Source organism: Beta vulgaris, chromosome 9, assembly GCF_026745355.1.
Source record: "Beta vulgaris subsp. vulgaris cultivar EL10 chromosome 9, EL10.2, whole genome shotgun sequence".
Taxonomy (NCBI): Eukaryota; Viridiplantae; Streptophyta; class Magnoliopsida; order Caryophyllales; family Amaranthaceae; genus Beta; species Beta vulgaris.
The window spans coordinates 15,334,309-15,357,967 of NC_079210.1; the positions used below are offsets into that span (position 1 = coordinate 15,334,309).

At 39.1% G+C, this 23,659-nt stretch overlaps 1 protein-coding gene across 1 annotated transcript in view; it reads right to left on the minus strand.

Annotated features, from left to right (window-relative positions):
* LOC104903177 (uncharacterized) overlaps positions 1 to 23,659 on the minus strand; it is a 45,712-nt gene that overhangs the window by 16,280 nt on the left and 5,773 nt on the right. The window contains exons 2-8 of the mRNA XM_019251609.3: positions 21,818 to 22,046; positions 19,549 to 19,635; positions 19,275 to 19,399; positions 17,111 to 17,207; positions 16,874 to 16,951; positions 16,197 to 16,422; positions 12,252 to 12,475 (exon numbers count right to left, since the gene is read on the minus strand). Coding sequence (XP_019107154.2) covers positions 12,252 to 12,475; positions 16,197 to 16,422; positions 16,874 to 16,951; positions 17,111 to 17,207; positions 19,275 to 19,399; positions 19,549 to 19,635; positions 21,818 to 22,009 — 1,029 coding nt within the window. The 5' untranslated portion in view covers positions 22,010 to 22,046. The remainder of the gene's footprint in view (positions 1 to 12,251; positions 12,476 to 16,196; positions 16,423 to 16,873; positions 16,952 to 17,110; positions 17,208 to 19,274; positions 19,400 to 19,548; positions 19,636 to 21,817; positions 22,047 to 23,659) is intronic.

Genomic DNA, 23,659 nt, shown 5'->3' on the forward strand with positions numbered 1-23,659 from the left:
CATAGCGTTTTTATGGAGTGTTTATTATGCATACCTCCCTTTATCTTACTAATGTTGATGTTTGCTTTGTGTGATTTTCAGGCCGGGAACATTTGATTTAGGACGGTCTCCACCTTAATCAAAACTATATCCCAAATCAGCAAAATGGCACCAAACCCTGCAAGGAGATTCCAGTCTATCCCCCCCAGCGTTGGAGGCCTGGTAGGAAAGCAAGGCCGGGGTGGTCGCGGTGACTCCACCTAGAGGAGAATACTTCCCCGCCTTTAATGAAAAGAGGAAGGTCGACGAGCAAGGCAATAAAGAACATAAACGGTCGGTTATTATGACATCGGCCAAAGAACATACCGTCCATACTAGCTATTGGGGGAGAGGGGGAGGGATAAGAGCTTGTTAAAAGGCCGGGTAGCCGAGGTCAAGACCTCTTCTCTTTGTCCCAAGATCTACAAGCAACGACCCCTGCCGACTATGATTTCGGAGCTGGAACACTTTTCTTAGCTACGCAAGTTTGGTTTCATTGAATGGTCTAAAGTCGACATACCAAAGGTCTTGTGGAAGAGATGGTCCCGATCCCTTGTCCATGATGGCGAGCTTTTCCAGCTAAAGCTCAATGTGTTGGACGACGAGTCTTTGTTGCTGGACCATCCACTGGAAGGCGAGAATCTGGGTTACTAGCTCTTAAAGGGCTTGCAACTGAAGTACGAAATGTCGTTGGACGAGGTCTAAGTTGTCGTTACCATTCACGCCCATAACTTGGATATGGTAAGTTGTTCTTTTTCATTTTTCCTCGTTAACGTATCCTAACTAACATTGTGTGTATACTGACTATGCTTCGATGTTTCATCTTTGAGTCGGCCCACTATAGTAAAGGGCTTTGTGACCTTTATAGGTACTTCCAAAGCGCCTATTTTGGCAAACTGGTCACCAAGGGTCACAAAGCTACCAAGGCGCAACTGGTCGCCAAGGTTAATGAGTTGGTTACCGTCACTAATGAGCGGAACTAGCTCCAGACGAGCAAAACTGACCTGGACAAGGTCAAGAAGGATTTGCTGTCCGCTAAAGCCATGAACGAGGACAACATGTTGGTCCAAAAAAGCAAAGACGTCGAACTGCAGATATTAAGGGAGAAGCTCGAAGCTGCTAGGGGTCGGGAGGCCAACATTGTGGCCAAATGCCGGAAGTCTATGGATTTCGTCCACCGCCTTGCCAACACATACAACAATGGCTTGAATGACTTCCTCAACACTTTTAAGTTGTTCAGAGCTGAACATGTCTTGCAGCGCCTCAAAAATGTTGGGTTGTGGGGTTCCAGGGACCTGTTATCCTTATCAGCTTTTGGCTGGGAGGACCCAAATATTGGTTGGGGAGTTTTGAACCTAGGTGGTCCGTCATTAATGAAGGTGTTGTTTTCATCTATTTCCAACATCTCAGATGCTTGCTTAGGATCCATTGGGTTAGGTAGGTTGGTATGTTCATGGCTTAAGACTAAAGGTATAGTTCACCCCTCCTTCTAGCACCAATTGTTTCTGTATGGAATAAATGGTGTGAATCCGTATCCTTCAGATGCTTATGCCTACTTGAGGTCCTGCAACACAATACACGTAAATGAACCTTGGGGTTGATCTGAGGAATGCCTCTCGGATGCCTAAGTCAGCAAAGGGTAAAAACCGGGTATATCTCAAGTTAAGTATATTAGTATATGTGAACATACCTAATGACTCAGATCATGGGTCATTCATATATAGGTGCCGACAGTGTCCTAAGATAGGTAGGATACTACTCTCATTGGTGTATAATTCTATCCTATTTTGATACTTATCTTTAGGCCCATAGATACATTAAGTACTGGATCAAACCCAGGCCTATTTAACAATGGCCTAAGTAGTGGATACCTTAAGGTATTCCGATATGGCCGACATGAAGTAGATGCCGGTATCAGGGATTGACTCCTTCTAGGTCAATGTCTTCTGTACTTAAGAGTCGACTATGATGGTTAGTAGCAGTCCAATTGGACTAGTATGGAACCTACACAACCCCCATACACCTCCCTTTCCACTAAATCCCTAATTCTTCGTGATGTTTACCTTTCCCCTCAAATAATTAAAAACGTTATCTCCATTCGTAAGTTCACCATTGATAATTCTATATCTATAGAATTTGATCCATCTGATTTTTTTTGTGAAGGACCTTTGCACGAGGAAAATTATAACGAGATATGAGAGCACTGGGACTTGTATCCTGTCACCCAAGACCAACCATCTACTTGCTTGCTACTGCCTTAGCTACTCTTCCTACTTCTACTTGGCATGATCGCTTGGGACACCTGGGAGCACCTTCTTAACGCTTTCTTTAAAATCATAATTTTATAGCTTGTAATAAGAAACTTGACTCCACTTTTTGTCATGATTGTCAGATTGGAAAACACGTCAAACTTCTTTTTTATGATTCTACTAGCACCACTACTTGTGCTTTTGATATTATCCATTCTTATTGATGGACATCTCCCATTCGTATTAGTTCGGGAAGTAAATAGTTTTTAGTTATTATTGATGATTTTACTATTAACTTGAAAATCTTAAAAATTAACTATTAATATGATAACCTTAATTATATAGTACCTTTTTTGTATTAGTTAATGTTTTCAAATTATTAGTTACATTTTTGGGTAAGTAATTATGTTTATTACATTAATAATTATGATTTTTGATCAATAGTTTTGGATAAATAGTTACGGTATCTAGATAAGTTTTTATTATTTTTAGATTAATAGTCATGATTTTTAGATATAGTTATTGTTTTATTGGTTATTAGATATAGGTTAATATTTATTGTTTGAAATTAAATATTTATGATTTTGGGTTAATAGTTGCCGTTTTAGGGTTAATAAGTAGGATATTCTAGTTGATATTATGATTTATGGTTGATAGTTACGGTTTCGTGGTTATTCATTATAGACTTTAGGTTGATATTAATTGTTTTGGATCAATAGTAATCGTTTTGGGTTCAAAGTTGTTATTGTTTTGATTCAATGGTTATGGTATGTTTGTTACTATTGTTTTCGGTCGATAGTTACATCATCTGATTGATAGTTATGATTTTTGGGTTGATAGTTATGGCTACTCAATAGTTATGATTTTTGACTTAACAAATTGCTTGAAGCCCCTAACTAATAATTTTTTTTTATCATTGTCACTTTCTTGTGCGCGTCTCCCAATGCACCTCTTTGTACTTAAATATATTTCATTATATATTAGTAAAAATTATAACCATTGAATATTACTAATGTACTAATTGAGACGAATCAAACAAGACCCCACATGACTATTGTTCCGGTATGGGACAAATTACAGGGTCTTGAACCGTTAAGTTCTTGTATTGAAGCCGGTTTGGATTCCTGCAAAAGAGAGTAAGTAAACTAGCCTCAGGGGTTGATCCGAGGAACGCCCCTCCGATGCCTAAGTCAGTATTAGGTTAAAAGCCGGTAGCTCTCAAGTATATTGTATTGGGATTCGTGTACGTACCTTATGACTCAGATCAACGGAGTATTTATAGGGACTTGATTAAGCCCATATCTTTATTGGGCCCGGTACTTACGGGAGAGATCCCCAAGAATATTCCCTTAGGATATATTCTTATCTTTTACTGAAAGTATATCTTTTAGGCCCGTAGGCGCTGGAGATATAGACTGGATCTAAGCTCAGGCTCGTAAGCCCAAAAGCTATTAGACCGGTATCGATTAAACCGGTATGGAACTTAATCAGCCCCCATACAACTAGCCCCCAAGCCGGTATGACTAGCATAGGCATATCCTGCTTAGTAGGTTGCAAACCGTTATGGGAGATGCTAAGTTACTTTTGGCGAGAGAATATGAATCGTTGGTCAGAGAATTCCAACGGTCGTCTCGAGCTGCGCACCTGCATTGAAAGCTCTTCAAAGAGTGATTGCTTCACATCTGGGTGCTACTAAAATACGTGGCATGATCAGGACGGGAAGACGAAGAGTCACTTAATCTCGACCGCGACTTCTCTTATAAATACCTCTTGTGCGACCTCCGCTTCTCACTTCTCACATTTTCTCTCTTGTGATCGTGCTCATATCGGACTTTCTCTCTCCAAAATCCTTTTGTGTTTCTGGCGGTATTTGCTCGATCCCTCATTCCGACCTCATGCTAACTGTTGATTCCGGTGTATTTTCACTTCGCGTCCTTGTTTCCAGGTATTTCATCAAAACTTTTTCCAATCTTTCATACCGTCTTATTTATAATGTCGTCCAATTCTGAAAATTCCGATTCTCAAGACATATCTAAATCTCCCTCCATCATGACGGAAAGTGATGTTGAGTCTGACAATACTTCCATTAGGTCTGTAGAGGTTACTAACTCTCCCCTAATTACTCCCGCTTCATAACATAGGGTGAATAGCCAAAATGACTGTAGTACTTCCGGTAGATTGAATATCGAACCAACCATTTATGCCTCTCCCCTAAAGATGGTATTGGGGCAAACCGAGGCTTTAGGACAGTATGGGACCATGAGAGGTTTAGCTGAACATTCCCCTGACTTGTTTCCTCCCGGCCAGTCTCCTGTCCGGCGCTCTGCCTTTTGAAGTGGGTGAGACGTCCCACCGACCGGTACCTAGAGAGATCCCGGCCTCTCCTGTTCACTCAAATGCTGTAGAGAGTGTAGAAAAATATGTAGCAGGGTCGGATGAGGAGTCCAGTACTTTAGAAGCCGGGTCGGATTCTGACCAAGAGGACCCTCCCGAGATAATCCCAGAGGATTCTGATGAGGATACCTTGGCTGAATTGTTCATGCCGCCCAGTGATGACGGTAGCGCCACCAGCGTTCAGTTGGATAGTGGCTGGGCGAAGACTTGTAGGAAAAGTAAATTTCTCATCAAGGGTCCTAAGTATTTTGCCTTTCCTGAGGATTACCGCCTAGTGCTCCCGGCTGAAGGGAGCCGGGTTACGGACTGTCCTGTCGGTCATGTGGCCATTTATGCTCACATGCTTGACTTTGGGTTGAGGTTTCCCTTAGATCCCTTCTTTATTAAGGTTTTCAAGGCCTGGAATATCTGTCTGGCCCAAATGACCCCCCTTGGATGGCGGAATTTGATGGCTTATGCCTGGGTGGTCCGTTATAAGGGCTTTCCGGAAACGTTAAACCTCTTCCGAAAATTGCATTGGATTAAGGAGGATGGTTATGCCAAAGGAAAAGGAGCCGGTAAGAAAAGGAAATCCCGGGATTAATTCAGCAGATCCACTAAGGTCATTGACTGATTAATCAATAATGTCTAATTTATTTTATTCCGGCAGATCCACGAAGGTCATTGACCGGTTTTACACTATTGATTAATTCAGCAGATCCACTAAGGTCATTGACTGATTAATCAATAATGTCTAATTTATTTTATTCCGGCAGATCCACGAAGGTCATTGACCGGTTTCACACTATTGATTAATTCAGCAGATCCACTAAGGTCATTGACTGATTAATCAATAATGTCTAATTTATTTTATTCCGGCAGATCCACGAAGGTCATTGACCGGTTTCACACTATTGATTAATTCAGCAGATCCACTAAGGTCATTGATTAATCAATAATGTCTAATTTATTTTATTCCGGCAGATCCACGAAGGTCATTGACCGGTTTCATACTATTGATTAGTTCAGCAGATCCGCTGAGGTCATTGACTGACTAATCAATATTATTTCTTTGTTTGTGCAGTATTGAGACTTTAGGTATGTAGAAGATGCTCATTTTATTAAGATAAAACGGCTCTTCCTGGCCATGCCGGAATTATTGCCTACAATGAAACTGATAAATCTGTTCGGCTTTTCCGCCGAATTATTCACTCCTACTGGCAACATTGCCCTTCTACTCATTACACATAGTATTTCTTAAGTACGCTGGCGTTCCAACTATTTTTCAACAGCTTGCCTGCCATGTCTTCAAGCCGGTAGGACCCTGGCACTATTTCTTCTTTAACCAAGTAAGGCCCTTCCCAATTGGCCGTAAGCTTTCCATCCACGTGGGCTTTTCCCGTTGCTGCCGTCCGCCTGAGGACGAGGTCTCCTTTGGAGATAGGACGGCTTCGCACTCTTTTATTGTAGGCCTTGCTATTCCGGTCTTTGTATGTTGCCGACCTCAGCTTTGCAGCCAATCTGATCTCTAGTAAGAGGTCTAGGTCCTCCTTGCGTATTTGCCCGTTCAAAACGGGCTCATAGTTCAGGATCCGCCAGTTGGGTAACCCCACTTCTACCGGGAGTACCGCCTCTGCCCCCGAAAGCTAGCCTGAACGGTGTTTCCCCGGTGGCTACTTTTTCGGTGGTCCTGTTGGACCATAGCACTGTTGGTACCATGTCGGCCCCTGCACCCTTCAACTCATCCAACCTCTTCTTCAGGGCATTGAGGATCTGTTTATTAGCAGCTTCGGCTTGGCCGTTGCTTTGCGGATGGCAAACTGAAGAGTAGGCGAACTTGATGCTGTAAGGACGCAAAAAGTCGCGTATCGGACCGCAATCGAACGCCATGATCCATCACTATTCCCATCGGGATGCCGAACCTAGTGATGATGTTCTGCCAGATAAACTTCTTTACCTGATTAGCCGTTATTTTTGCTGTTGGTTCTGCCTCGATCCATTTCATGAAGTAGTCAATACCCACTATCAGGAACTTTCTTCCCCCGGATGCCGGCGTAAAGGGCCCTATAATATCCATCCCCCACTGCGCGAAAGGGATTGGGTTTAAAATCGGCTAGAGGTCATTGGCCGGCTGGTTTATCACGGGTGCAAATCTTTGACACTTATCACACTTTTTCACGTAGGTTTGGGCATCCGTCAGCATTGTAGGCCAGTATAACCCTGCTCGCAGCGCTTTAACTGCTAACGCCTTACCACCGATATGGTTCCCGCAGACACCTTCGTGAATCTCCTCAGTTATTTTTGTTGCTTCGTGAGCCGTGACGCACCTTAGTAAAGGCAGTGAGAATCCTTTCTTGTACAACTGTCCTTGAAAGACGCAGTACCAAACAGAGTCCCTCTTTAACTTTTTCACCGCCATCTTCTCTTCCGGGAACTCACCCTTGAGCTTATATGCCAGTATACCATCGTACCACTCTGGTTCAGAGGTGATTGTATTAACAGACGCTTGGGTAACTTCTATACTTCTTTCTGTCAATGTCTCCACCCTGACGTTCCTTTTCTTGTCGCTTAGACTGGAACTTGCCAGTTTTGATAGGGCATCTGCCGCCATGTTTTCTGCTCTCGGGACCAATTGCACATCGAAGCTTCGCAACCCTTTTACCATGTTCTTGACCAGATGGAGGTATTTCTGCATTACCGGTTCCCTGGCCTCATACGTCCCTTTTATTTGGCTCGAGATTAATTGTGAGTCCGTTATCATGATGACGTTTTTTGCTCCAGCCGCAATGCTCAGACTTAGTCCGGCCAAGGCTGCTTCGTACTCAGCTTCATTGTTGGAGGCCTTAAACCCGAAACGAATGGCATGTTCAAAGATTTCCCCTTCTTGGGACGTCATGACCACTCCGGCTCCAGCTCCACTCTGGGCTGCAGACCCATCTACCTCGATTTTCCACCTGCCGGTGGATTCTGTTGCTTCAGAATAGGTTGTCTTCAGTATGAAGTCTGCTAAAGCTTGGGCTTTGATCGTGGTACGCGGCCGGTATTCTATGTCAAACTCCGATAGCTCAATTGCCCACTTCAATAGTCTGCCTGTGGTGTCTAGTTTGTGGAGAGCTTTTTCCAAAGGCTGATTGGTGAGGACTTGGATAGTGTGGGAGTCAAAGTATGGTCTCAGCTTTCTTGCTGCAATCAAGACGGCATAGGCCATTTTTTCCAACAGTTCATATCTCTGCTCCGCACCGGCAAGTACATGGCTGACAAAGTATATGGGGCTTTGCTGCCCCTGCCGGTTTACTAATAATACCGCTGCGACCGTCTTCTCGGTTACTAGCACGTATAGCTGCAGCTTCTCCCCAACTCTGGCCGGGTTATGGTGGGCAGTTGCGGGAAGTGTTCTTTTACCTTCTCGAAGGCTTGCTTCTGCTCTTCTCCCCACTCAAACTTATTGTTTCCTCTGAGTACTTTAAAGAATGGTAAGACCTTTTCCGCCGACTTGGAAACGAATCTTGTTAGGACCGCCATCCGCCCGGTCAGCTTTTGAATGTCCCAGATGCTCTTTGGCTCCGGGAGATCATTGATGGCTTTGATTTTATCGGGGTTGGCATCGATCCCTCTTTCACTTACCATGAAACCCAGGAACTTGCCGGATCGCACCCCAAACACGCATTTCTTCGGATTTAACTTCATCTGATGCTGCCGGAGTGTTTCGAACGTTTCCTCTAAGTCAACTATGTGGTCTTCTTCTGTTAAGCTCTTGACTATGCTGTCGTCCACATATATACCTCTACGTTTCTGCCTTTTAGATGCTCGAATATCTTGTCTACTAGCTTTTGATAGGTAGCACCGGCATTCTTGAGTCTAAACGGCATGGCCTTGTAGGCATAAACTCCGGCATCTGTGATGAAGGCCGCCTTGTTCCTGTCGGATTCTAACAAACTTATCTGGTGATACCCTGAAAAAGCATCCATGAAGCTCAACAGTGCGTGGCCGCTAGTTGAGTCTACCAGCTGGTCGATTCTTGGCAAGGGATAGCAGTCCTTTGGACAGGCTTTGTTAAGGTCGGTAAAGTTTACACACGTACGCCATGTCCCATTGGATTTTTTCACCATCACCACATTCGCCAACCACTCTGGGTAATCACAAGGTTCAATAAAGTCTGCCGCTAGCAACTTGTCCACTTCCACCTTTATTGCCGCGTTCTTTTCGGCAGAGAAGTTTCGCTTCTTCTGTTTTACCGGCCTTACATCCTCGTTCACATTTAAGCGGTGCACCATGAAATCTGGGTCAATGCCCGGCATTTCGTCTGCCGAGAAAGCGAAAATGTCGGCATGACCTCTTAGCAAGGAAATTAGGTTAACCTTCACTTCTTCACCCAAATCGGACCCAATTTTTACTGTTCTGTCAGGTTTGTCTTCTTCTAGACTGATTTCTTCAGTTTCCCCCGCTGGACTAGGTCTCGGCTGATCTGCCGGCCTTGCCTCGAAATTCTCCATAGGCAGATCCTTCTTGGCTTTATTTTCCAGCCTTCTCCGCTTTCTTTCTGACGGTGGTGTGTCGACTGGCCGTTTATGGTCAAAGTGTTTCAGCGCGATAAGGTAGCATGCCCTTGCAGACTATTGATTTCCTCTGATTTTCTCGGGGTTGCCGTCATTGGAGGTGTATATCATGGTAAGGTGATACGTTGAGACGACAACCTGGGCGTCGTGAATTAGCGACCTTCCAATGATGGCGTTAAGGTGATACGTTGAGACGACAACCTGGGCGTCGTGAATTAGCGACCTTCCAATGATGGCGTTATACGCCGCTGGGACGTCTACAACCAGAAACTCCACCATGAGGTCTTTGGACCGGGACCCCTCTCCTATTTTGACCGCCAGCTTTACCGTCCCTTCTGGGACAACAGATGCTCCTGTGAAGCCGATAACCGGGTAAGAGACCGGCTTCAAACATGTTTCGTCAAAGCCCATTTTTTCAAACGTCTCTTTGTAAAGAATATTGGCGGAGCTTCCTCCGTCGACCAGAACGCGATGGACCATTGCATTGGATATTTGCAGAGATACTACCAAAGGGTCGTCATGGGGATAAACGATCCATTTAGCGTCCTCTGAAGTAAAAGCCACAGACGGCATGGATGGAGGTGCCGGCCATTTCTGGCATTGTTATAGTTCACCTGGTGGCGGACCTCTTTCAGACTAGCCTTCGCCCCGTGAATACTACCGCCCCTTGTTGGTCCTCCGCTTATGATGTGGATCTCAGTGATCCTATCCTTTACCGGTCTTCTGTTGCTATTTTCATCCTCCCTTGGAGGAGTTTTGCGATCAGTCCTTGCTTGGTACTGGGTGAAATAACCTCGCCTGATGAGGTCTTCGATCCCGTCCTTAAGGTCCTTGCAATCATCCGTCTTGTGACCGTAATCATCATGAAATTCACACCACTTGGACTTATCCCTACCCTTGTAGTACATCTTTCGCGGCGTTTGCCACTTCTCATCTTTGCTATGCAGTTCGAAAATCCGGGCCCGGGATATTGTCAGCGGAGTATAATTATTGTGGTATTTGTCCGGCCTTCCTTCAAACCCTTTTTTCACAGAGTTGTTCTTCTCTCTTCTGCCGGTGGTCTCGGACTTTTTGTCATTCCGGTACTTATCATCCCAGCGATCCTTATCTTTATCCTTCTCCTTATCTTTTTCTATAGCCGCTGGCCTTTTCACGTTAGCCGCTTTGTCAAATTTTTCTCCCCTGATAAAGTCATTAGCCTTTCCCAAGACCTCTGTTAGGCATGTCATCTTTTTTCTGCCGAGATAACTGCGAAATGGGGTCCCTTCTTTCAACCCCGTCATCAGGGCCAGTACCGCTACTTCCTGTTGCAATGTTGGGATGGTGACGGCTTCAGCATTGAAACGCCCGACATAATCCCTCAAGCTTTCCGGCTCTCCTTGTTTAATGGACATTAACTCGCCGGTTGTTCGCTCACGCCGCTTATTACTGACGAAGTGTATTACGAACATGGACGTGAGTTGTCGGAAGTCAAACACAGTTGCCGGCGGGATACTTTTAAACCAGGTCTGCCCTAGTCCAACCAAGGTAAATGGGAATACTTTACACCACACCGAGTCAGTATCGGTGTACAACATCATATGACCCTCATAGGCCGATATATGATCCTCCGGGCCAGTTTTACCGTCATACTTGCATGTCGGCATTTTCAGCTTTTCCATGGGCTCCTGTAGGATCGCGGTGGAAAAAGGCGAATTTCGCAGCGACACCTGTGCTCTACGCCGGTATTCATTTCCCTTTCTTGGCTGGGAGGAATGCTGCTGGACCTCTGTGTCCTGCGCCTCCTCCTCTTCTTCCTCTTCACCCCCCACCTGCTCTGTGGGGGTCTTCGAGTTTGCCACCTGATCCTGGTCATGCCGGTCTCGCTCGCCCTAGCGGCCCGTCCACGGTGTACGAAGCTTTCTCACCGGGCTGTGGGCTCTGCTCATGGGTCGCTTTGCCCGGGGACCGGTCGGTGGGGTACCGCTTGCCATTGCCTGAAAAACCTCTGCTGCACTTCTGAGTTGTTCTGGGGTGAACATATTCTACAGGGTACGGAAGATGTCTTCCTGGGGAGTCTCAGGGGTTTTTCTAGTTGTGTCAACAGGTGGCCGATTTTGCCTAGCGGTCGGCAGCGGAGTTGAGTACCCCAGGGGGGCTTGGTCAATGGGGACATTATTCTCATCGGTTTCCGGCATTCCTAATTGCTGCTTAGGATCCATAAGGGTTTTTGTTTGCAAGAGATGGCTTAGACTACAAGGTATTGTTCGCCCCTCCTTCTAGCGCCAATTGTTCCGGTATGGGACAAATTACAAGGTCTTGAACCATTAAGTCCTTGTATTGAAGCCGGTTTGGATCCCTGCAAAAGAGAGTAAGTAAACTAGCCTCGGGGGTTGATCCGAGGAACGCCCCTCCGATGCCTAAGTCAGTATTAGGTTAAAAGCCGGTAGCTCCCAAGTATATTGTATTGGGATTCGTGTACGTACCTTATGACTCAAATCAACGGAGTATTTATAGGGACTTGATTAAGCCCATATCTTTATTGGGCGCGTTATTTACGGGAGAGATCCCCAAGAATATTCCCTTAGGATATATTCTTATCTTTTACTGAAAGTATATCTTTTAGGCCCGTAGGCGCTGGAGATATAGACTGGATCTAAGCCCAGGCTCGTAAGCCCAAAAGCTATTAGACCGGTATCGATTAAACCGGTATGGAACTTAGTCAGCCCCCATACAACTATAATTTTTCTTATAAGTTATAAATTGAAAAAAATTGAGAAGATTTTCTCTAAGTATGAATAGTGTCAAGATTCCAAGTGAGAAAGATAAAAAAAAAAACCGAGGGAGTACAATATTTCTTGCTAATCCGGGAAATTATTTGCTAAAGTTATTTAATTGGTTGAAACACTTAACTAGTTGGAGGAACATTAAACTTAATGGCAATTACTTGAAAATTTTGCCTTTTTTTAGTTGAAATGGGCGTTATCGAATAACAAAATTAAACTTGAACACTGATTATAATTGGATCAGAATATCTCCATGAGGATATAAATAAGATAAAACCGTTAGAATATACCTTAATTTGTGTCCGCTTGTGAGTATAAGTGATGTGAATAAGCCCATCACTAGCTTGAATAATGGCTGGGTAAGAGAATTCCATTCCTTGAGTATCCTCAAGCGTCAAATCTTCAAACCATGAGTCGCCATCGTCAAAGGAGATGGCAAGCTTGAGAATTTCCCTAGAAGCTGTGTTATAAACGATCACAAGACGACCATCACGTAGCTTGATTGCATCGACCGCTGATTTAAATGAAAATTTTTATGAATTGTAGTTGACAAATAGTATTTCGTACTTCTTGACTATTACAGTATAACTCAATGCTATAATAACGTTGTGGTTCCTTTTGTATGAGGTTACCAATTAAGAAAAGTATATTCTTGATATCAACTAGTTTAACTTATTATAAGTGCTTTTATAAACGAAAGTTTACTCATCTTCATACTTAGATATATAGATTAGAAGTATCTAATATTCAAAATCAAGTAAACAAATAAAAAATGTAAATCAAAAAGAAAAATGAAGTTTTACTAGAGCACATATATGGTACACTCGAGCTTACTATGTCGTTCATGGTACATCCAGCCTGGATCATCCAGGGATTTCTCTATAATAAATTCTCCAAATGAGCAATATTCTACTCATTTCTAGTCATTTATTTCCCTGACTTCTTTTCTCATCTTCTTGACTCTTCTTCTTCATCAATGTCTCCTCCATATATTATTTCACTTACCTTCAAATTTCTATTTCCTCCATTGTTTCTCGCCTCCAAATTTCTCTCTCCTCAATTATTTATGATCTCAAACGTTTTCTCCTACATTATATTGTTTCTCTCTCATAGCTTCAAATTTCGTCAATCTTGGAATTACTTTTAGATTTGAGAATTAACGTTAGAGTATCAAGAATTTTTCAAGGCGAAATCGATGATTGATAATGCAAAAAATGATTTAAGAATTATCACTAGTTTTAAGATAGTCTCTGCTTCATGTTTCTCTTATCTCCCCGGGGCCTACAAGTAGATATTATCCTCTTTGGGACCTAGCCCACAAGGATTTGTTTTGCTGCAGTAGAATCGAATTCCTACTCAAAAGGCCTGTACTAGGTTGAGGTATCCACCTCTTAATAAATAATAATCGGTATTTTCACCCAACACCCCTGACAAATCGCGAAATTCACAATATACCCTCAATGTTTCGGAAATGCACCGTATACCCCTAACTATTCGAAAACGTGCACCAGATACCCTTTTTCTAACAATCGTTAACTCACCGTTAGCATTATTTACAATTTTGCCATCGCTAAACCCTAATCCTAAAATCTAACCCTAATCTTTAATCCCTAACTCTAACCGTAATCCTAACCCACATCCTCATGTCCATCCCAACCTCCACCCCTCCCAGCAGTAGAGGGGGAGGGGGACCGGTGGAGCGGTTTTCAAATTCGAAGGGGGACCCGAATTCCAGCAGCAGTTGGAAGGGGAGGGGGGGACTCGAATTTGCGGCATCAGTAGTGGGAGAGGGGGACCGGTGAAGCGATTTTCGAATTCGAAGGGGGACTCGAATTCCGACAACAACTGGAGTGGGGGGATAAGCGAATTTCTGGCAGCAGTTGGAGGGGAGAGGGGAGGGGGACCAGTGGAGGGGAAGGGTGGGGGTGCTGCACCGGTGAACAAAGAGGAGGAGGAGGAGGGGGAGCGGTGCTGCGGCGGTGGGGGCGGGGAGCGGTGCTACGGCAGACGGGGAAGGGGAGGGGTGGAGGGGAGGGGTGGGGGCTGCTAAGGGGTTAGGGTTAGGGTTAGGGTTAGGATAAGGAGAAGGGTTACGTTTAAGGGTAGGGTTAGATTAGAATTAGGGTTATGGTTAGATTAGAATTAGGGTTAGGGTTTAATGATGGCAAAATTGTAAATAATGCTAACGGTGAGTTAACGACAGTTAGAAAAAGGGTCTATGGTGCACGTTTTCGAATAGTCAGGGATATACGGTGCATTTCTGAAACATTGAGGGTATATTGTGAATATCGCGATTTGTCGGGGGTATTTGGTGAAATAACCAAATAAAAATTCGTTCTCCTCAATTTCCGATGTGAGATAACAAAGATCTTAGACACCTTAATAAAGGTTGCAAATCTTTGCAGGCTAGGGCACAGATAGCGCAATATCTACTAGTGGGCAGCATTACACTTACCTTCAAATTTCTCTCTCCTTCATGGTGTCTCTCTCATAGTGGCTAATTGAATTGATGAATTATAAAATATGAGTTGAGAAAGTTGTGTTTCATCAATGACAAAAATAAATATTGAATTTTAGGGTTTCGTAATTAGTGGACTTAGTTTCACATTTTCAATTTATATGCATTTTTTACATTGGCAAACATTCATATGCTGATTTGAGAAAATGAGAAAAATTTACTCAAATGAGCAATTAGCTCATTTTGTCAAATGAGAAAAAATATTGTCTCATTCGACAATGTTTGCTTATTTGGGTGAATGAGTAGAAGTGATTATAAATGAGTAGAATTTTATTTTATTTCAAAAATTTCAAATAAGCAATAAGTAAAAAAGAAAAGAAACGAGAGTATCAGTTATCTTTATTATATAAGAGAAGGGAGGAGCAATGGTGTCCTTTTTTGAAACGCCTATTTTGCCCCCCTTCCCTTTCTAAATTACAAAAGGAATGTCAAAATCAAAATCGGCACTCAAAGAAAATTACCGAAAATTAATTTACAACACTCACTCACAAATCACTTAAAAGAAGAAACTTTACAAACCACTCATACAATTGAGAAAATCAGCTATAAAAATCATGCAAATTAAATCACTCAAATAATCAGAAAACTTTATTAAAACTAATTAAAATTAACATACAAACTAAAACTACTAACCTAGAACGTCAATACATACAAAAACATTTACAAAAATTTACTTACAATTACTATTCTCAAGAATTATTCACAATTAATGGTGGGCCATGATAAAAATAGAGGTGTATTTGTAGTGAAATCAGTTAGAAGTTAGACAAGGAAAAAAATTATTTACTTTTTTTTTATAGTGTTTCCTATATATAATAAAACTTTTACATCTATTTGGACCTATCTTTTTCTATTATATACAAACGATTAATTATCAAGGTAAAAAGGTTTATGTAAAATATCATTTAAGAATTAAAGTACAACATATCTCTATTATATAAGGGAAGGGGGAAGGTATGGTGTCCCCGAATGAAGAGACTATGTTACCCCTTCCCATTCTAAATTACAAATTTACTTACAAATCAAAGGGGCATCAAACAAAAATACCAAAAATATAATTATAACAATCACTCACAAACTACAAGCTATGAAAAAATTGACTTGAATTCAAAGTGTCCACTTTTTTTACAATTTATGAAGTACTGTACTTAATTCAAAAATCAACTAAAAAATTATAATATTAAAAATCATAAATAAATTCAATAAAATTTCTATTTTGTTCATAGAATTTAACTTTAAAAATAAAAAAAAAAAAAAAAGAATGGTGAGAGACTTAAGTGACAGAAACTAAACCAAACAAATTTTGCAACTAAATAATTATACTTCGTATGTCTAATGTTCAAATTTCGACTCTTATGTCGAAGAAAATCGAGTTTCTATTTCGAAAAAAAATTCAAGCACGCATCGCGTGCAAAAAATTCTAGTATGGTATAAAAGAACTTATGATAAAAGTTGTCGCTTTACAATAATTAAGTGCTAATATAGTTTAGAAGTATGTATCAAAAGGTGAAACAAACGTTACATTTTACATAGTCAAAGGCAGTCTTAATTATTGTCTTTATTACATACAAAAGGGTAAATTTTCATTAACGTTAATTAGGATTATAGAATGCCAAACGTACGTTGGTAACTGTCCTTTTTTTTAGGAGAGGTAACTGTCCTTTTATAATATTACAAGATGGAGGAAGTTTTATTCAACCAAAAGAGTAGTACGTACCTGCATTAGGATCTGGGAGTTGAGTAGGCACTGCGTCGCTCCAAGTACGACCACCATCCCTAGATTCAGCCATGCAAATTCTCCCAATGCTAGGGTGAGACTTCATTAGAAGTCGTATATGGCCTTTCTTCGTAAGGTAAGGCACTGGTTGAAGCACACTCATATTATGATTTGGGACCTCTATCGGTCCATATTTTTTCCAGGTTCTTCCTAAATCTGGAGTTACCTAAAAATGCATAATAGAGGTAAAAAGAAGTTCAAAGAAAAGAAAAGGAATGATGTTTATTGTCAAAGACGAAATTTTTTGTTGATATGTTATCATAATTCATAGACACATATATTTTTCATTACATACGATCCGCAAAATATAATTGATACTGACGAAACCAAGCTTGCTTGGTATAGTTGGCGTCAGTTGGCGATTCGTCTTGTAACCTTAAGGTCACAAGGTTGAATCCTCTCAATAGAGGTACTTGGGGTAAGGATTCCCCTTATCTTTCCCCTACTCTCAAGTATCTAGCCCGTAAATATTAGACCAATATATGTTGAGGTTTAGACAAAGTCCCTCTTTTCACCATTAAAAAAAAGCTAACACTAACAGGTTTGACCTTATGTCTTGGATATCATACATCATAAAACATTCAAAAGACTTCTTGAATTTTAGAATGTTGAGTTACCTCCACCCAAGAAGCCCCAGCATTCCAACTTTGCACCGAGGATCCACATATCAATTCTCCATTTTTCAGCAAAAGTGGCTGGGTATATATACGAGGAAACGAATATACACGGAGTATTAATATCTTATCATATGGCTAAAAAAATAAGTATCTCATGGCAGTTCCCTAAAATAAAGCATGCCCTGAGAAGTCAGAAGATAAATAGGGCTTATAACTGTGTGATCCTAAATTACTAACCTTGTCTTTAACAGGTCCGATTATACCAGCAGGTAGTTGTTCTCTCGCGGACCAAGTGTTACCTCCATCAATTGAGCGCCTCATAGCTCCTGTCCAACTGATTTTTCTCAGCAGAAAAATACATAAAAAAAAATAAGTAACCATATAAATAAACTAGAAAGTAGAAACATACTCCCTCCGTTTTATTTTAATCTACACACTTTGATATTTTATACTATTCACAAATTTCACTTTGACCATCATTTGTGATCTATACGCGGATGAAAATATAGTCATGTGGGATCTTGTTAGATTCATCATAACATTTATTTTATTAATATGTATTTTTTTATGATTTTTACAAATACAAAACTAAAGATATATGTACTCAAAGTTTTGCATTGGCATGCGTAAAAAGTGTAAGTGTGTAATCCCCTGGTTTTTTTTTTATGTCATCTCTTTTACTTTTGTGGTCAATTAAATATATTTATATAGATATAAGAGAAGTTATGGTTATGTATGAATTTGCTAGATTTGTATATTTTAAAAATAGAGATTTTTTTTAATTATTAGTTTTGTATAATTACAGAAATTTTATAGTCAAGGTTGTATATTGGAATTGTAAACGACAAAGAGGTAAATTAAAAAACACAAGCATCACTATTAGAAGGCGTTCTTATTAAAGAAACGGTGCCACGTGTCACTCTACTCAAACTCTTAAAATACACATGTTTATAATCTCATTTGAAAATATTAACAATATCTATTTATTAGAATTTTAACACACGACCTTTGAATGAAATGTGAGAGTTTAACCACTATTTCACTACAATTTCGATGTTCAATGTTTCAAAGTAAAACATAAGTAAGTCTTATAAATATATGTAATCATAAAGACATAGAAAAGCTTCTCGATCTCCAACACTTTTATCAAGTAATAACATTCTCTTAGCCTAAGTCCATTGAAATTGTTATTTTTATCCCCAGTTCCTATGAAATTTTTTAAAAACTATTTATCATGCCACAACGTCCATTTTTTAATTTTGCACTAGATAAAATATTAATAAAAAATAATAAAATCAAGTATAAGATTTTTCAATAATTTTGCCCTAGACAAAATATTTATGAATAATTTGATAATTTAATAAAATCAAGTATACTAATTAATCACAATTCTTTTTCTGGTGCCAAAAAAAGAATGCAATTCAATAAAAGAAATTTACTAAATACTTAAGTACTTCTTCTAATTAAATGGTAAGAGACAGCAAAAGATTAAGACTTTGGGGCATAAAAAAGGGCAAATGCTTTAAGAAAAGAAAAAAAAAAGCTAAAAAAAATGCCCAAAACAAGAAAGAAAACAAAAACACACAAAATAAAAAACAAAACAAAAAGAAGGAAACACGGTGAGGTTGGGAATTGATCTCGCGTCGTCGGACGTTAGCTGGTCATTCTTACAAATATTATAGCACTGAGCTACGCTATTTGTAGTTAATCATGCGGCGCAAATAACTTATATTTCAATGTTATTTTTTCATTTTTTAGCTTTTTTCATTTTTTTTTCAGATTTTCGTGGGTTCGGCTTAACCCACGCTGGATCCGTCCCTCCTCAGAGTAATCGCTTGGGTCAAAATACAAATTAATATAAAATACAAACATATCATGCATGGTGAGAAATTGTTCTTAACATCAAATTTAGTCTCTTGCACCAATCCTCATGTACTCCATCCAAATTTGTCACACTGAACTGGTTCCTAAGAATTGAGATTTAATTCCACCATTCCTTTTTAGCTGCAATGCTTTAACTTTAACACCATCCAATATATGCAAAAGTTTTACTATTAATGTTTTTAATAATCTATTGTATGTATTCAAAAATTAATAACTTTTGACATCCAGATTATCTACAAGCAAAAAGAAACCGACCATATATTATGTTAGAATAGTTGAATTGTCCTATTACTTATTAGTTTCCGATTTATTAATTAAAGTAAGTAGAAACAATGCATATCTAGGAACTAGCTAAGGTGGAGAGAAAATCATGCAACCTTTAAAATTTCTCACAACATTAGTACCAGTCCCAGAAATAAACATTGTATTAGGTTATAATGCAGAAAATATCTAATGCAATTGTTCAATATTTAATGCTGAGAATGATTGGAGAAGAGAAGAACTTAACCAAACATACGTTTGGAAGCTTGGACCGACTTTGAAAAATAGAAGCAACTGATCATATGCTTTAACCAGGACAGGACTCCACAACGATGCTTCAGGTTCGTGTTCGACAACAATAGGAGAGCTCCAAGCACCATGCTAAACAATAACATTTGTCATAATCTGATAACATAAGAAAGTATGAAACAATAACTACTAAAATAGTAAAAAATGCATGTGTATTTGCAAAGGAAACCTAGCTCAAAAAATAAATTGATTGGTAGAATAAGTAATCACTCACTACTCACCTTGTATCTTTGTGTATAAATTTTAATATCCGGTGCACCCTCTCCGGAGCCTCCAAAGTAAGCTACCAGAAATTCCCCTTTTTCAACCTACAAAAATCAACAAGGCAATATTAGCCAATGATGATTATATTGATGGGTAAATAATATTATGTTAAGGTTTAAAAATACAAAGCTATATTGGAAAAGTGTGAAGTCTCCAAAAGCATGAATTATGCATTAGGGTGTATAGTGCTTATTGTACACCCGAAAGAACATATCATACATATAAAAGATCATGAATTTTTTCAACAACTTTTCAAGATAAAGAGAATACACAACTTAAAATTAAAGTACATGTAAATCTCTAATCAGAAAAGAACATAGGTCGTGATGAAAATAACATATTATAAATGAACATCCAGTTTAATTTAAAAGAATATATCTTTTAAATTCCATTTTGAGAAAAGGAATTTCGCTAACATTTTTTTTCAAAGGAAAACAAGTTTCAAGATTTAAAGAAACAAATAATTTATTTTTTTTTCAAATTATGAACTTTTAAAATATTAAAACTTACTCTTTTAACAGATGATGTACAATCCTCTCCATGACTCCATACACTTGAATGCAAGTGCATGTTCCTATTTGCAAGTTCTTAGTGGAAGAGTTGCAAAGTTTATATTACTTCCTTTGTGGCTTTTCCTATTGTCATTTGAAGAGCTCCCCCTAATATTATGGACTAGAGAGGGGCCATCCCACGTGCGTCGCTACCGTTGGACAGTTTGAGTTACTGATGACTTGTGCATGGTGTGGTATCTTTTTGGGTGTGGGGTGTTGGGAATCCAAATACAAGACTTCTCAGTAACATGGAAAAAACTTATCTATCGAGTGGGTCAACAACCCACTACTAATAAAAATAAATAAATAGTGAAATCCAACTCATTAGTTCTAATAATTTTTTAATACTCTATTTTTAGTGGGTTAACTGCTCATTAAGTAGATGTAGCATTGCCCTCAACAACACATATCCAACCACAAACATTCATATGGTCGCATTTTTCGCGTAACCGTTACTCGTTTTATGCCGTAATCTGGGAAAATTTAAATTCAAATCATAATGGAACCAGAGTTTTTTTCCCCTAAATCTCCCCATCTGGATATAAATACGTACTTTGGGAGGTAAATGTTACTCCCCCCAAAATAGTTTATCTTCTTCTTTTCTACAGTTCTGACTTCTGACCAAGTTTTTGTGAGTTTCAAACTCCTCTTTTTTGCACAATGTGTTGGGCGACTTTGCTTCTTCGACAATGTTTCTTCACGTCAGAACTTTAACAATTTTTCCATACCAAAAAAAAAAAAAATTGGCCGACATCTTGTTATAGTGCTCATCAATCCAGCATATTAAACTAGCTCTTTGGGTCCCTTTTTGTTAGTAGCTCATTGTTTCTGTTAATTTGTCTCATATTGAAAGATGGGAATAATGACGGAATATAGATCCGGTGATGAATTGTTTTCTTGTCAATTGATTTTAGAATAGAACTACGCTAAGCTCTAATTTCTTATGATCGTACTCTCCTCCAATAAAGTAGATGTGTGTAGTTTAATAACATTTATCATGCAATCAGAGCACAAGATATTGATCCTTTACTAGTCCTAAAAGGACATAGTTGTTTGATTTGAAGAATGCAAGACAAAGAAATCACGAGGCTGAGCCCATAAATTGTATGTCTTTAAAGGAGGCCATCATACCTCAAGTTAGAAGTTTGAAAGATGGCCAAGCAAGATGGTCTGGCATCTCTAAATTATAAGAAAAAGTTGAGCACATGTGTGAGGAGGATTGCCTAAAAGAAACTCACATGCATGTGTGTCCGCTTTATGCTGAAAGAGGGTGATAATGACTAATATATAAATATGGTAGGCAACTTCATCTATTATCAACTTGAGAATCAATTTCTAGTAGTATAGTCGATGTCTCTTTTTATGTAAGATTTGTATGTGTAAGCCGATTAATTAGACGCTAGCTTTTGAGCTTTGACGATTATTTTCTTAATAATTAAGGGTTAGTAAAAAATTATAAAAAAAAACTAATATTCTAAAAATATATACCAGAAAGCGAATTTAACATGATTCACATGATTTTCATTCTATTAAAAATATATGCCATAAAAAAAATCAACAAGCTAAGTGTGACTAACTTTGACTAAAAATAATTTAGTAGGTAGTAGGGAATAGGACAAAAATAATTATGGACAAAGTAGTAGTACCAAATACTTAACGGTCCATTAGGAATTACCTCAACAATTGTAGAAGCATGACACATGTTAAATGGTCGAGTAGCTTCAACAAATGTGAACTGCTCTTTTACCACATTTAACATAGTAGGTTTTGAGTCTGCTCTATTAAACAAGACACAGAAAAGAAGGAAAATAAATATTGTGGCGTAGGAGATAATTTTCCCTCCATTCCAAGGCCTAATTAGTACCATGCCGTAAAGATCAATTTCCCACACTTTACGCTGATCTCTGCAATAGAACCATGCTGTAAGTAATTTTTTTTCTACAATTTGTATCAACAATTAATTAAAGAAATAAAGTATCAGAAGTATCCATGGGATTGTACATATTCTAGATGAGTTTCGATTGCAATTAGTAACACTAATATACATGCTTACCTAAAACAGACACACACAACGCTAAACATCAAGCTTCTGGAGAAGTTGAGAGAACTTTTAGTACTATATATATAATGGAAATTTGGTGGAACTCTTCTTGTAAAAAGGATCCTCATAATTTGGAGTTAGCACCAATGAGAATTGAGCTAATGGGAAAAACATAACTGTTGGAAAGATTTAAATCTTGTTTATTATATAACCATAACATTTAAATAATATACAATAATAGTAAAAGATATAGATATTTTGTCAAAAACCACCTTATAAAACATGAAATTAGCAAGAAATCACCTTACAAATAATAGTAATTCTTTTTGCGAAAATAAACCTTAAACACAAATTTTTTTTTTTAGAACAAACCTCATACCTTGTTTCAATAATTGATCCAAGGTTGCGTCATTCAACATGTCATGTGCAGGGCAAGTGACTTTTTAAACCCAACAAAATCCATGACATGGTCAATGCCTTAACCTTGGATTAATGATTTGAAAAAGGGCATATGTTTTGTTCTCGAAAGAAATTTTTGTTTAACGTTTGTTTTCGTAAAAAAAATATATATGGTGGTTTCTCATAAATTTTGTGTTTTATAAGGTGATGGGTTTCGACAATAAAAATCCTAAAAATATATATGAATTTTTTTAAAGAATAACTAACAGATCACGATCTTGATAATAATATATACCCTGGAGAATCAAATAACATCCTAAGGATATTATATTATGAATTATCTCTAACATGCCCTTGTAAAATGGACGGCCAAAGGACAAGTCCAATATCGGGGAAAACTAGAAGAGATTATTAAGAGCAAGTGAAATGTGAGGTTTGAAATGTTGTGAGAGTTGTTATGGCAAGGTAGCATCATGCGTGCACATTAGCATCCAGTTCATGCGTGCACACTAGCATGGCAGTAGGGAGGAATGCGTGCACGTTAGCATCCAGTTCATGGTGTTTCCAATACCTTGACATTAGGGAAGAGTAGAGTTGAAGACCTTTCTTGACAAACAAGTGCAAACTTTGCACGCAATAGGATAGACTAAGGAACTGACTTTCATCACATGGTGTTTTGGCCGAGCTTAATTAAGAAGTATGTGGAGTTTCTCCATAGGGTTTGGAGAGTAGGGGAGACATGACAAGGAATTGATTTATTGATTTATCCTGTCTTGGTTTTAGTTCTATGAATATTTTTCTTTTGTTGAAAAAGAAAAGTAGGCTGACGAACAGAGGAGAAGATTATTCATTTGTTAGGATTTTCTTGGAAAATAAATAAGAAAAAGAGCTAGATCATAGTGTACAAAAATGTTTGGGGTTTTTTGAGATTTTTAGATGAGGAGCCACCAAAGTTATACATGTGAGAAAGAGAAAAGAGGGGGTGTCATTAAACGTTAAATTATGTTTCTTTATTTTTTATTTTTATTGTGGAATTTAAAAACCAAAAATAAGGGTGAGGAGTAGAGTGTTGGCATG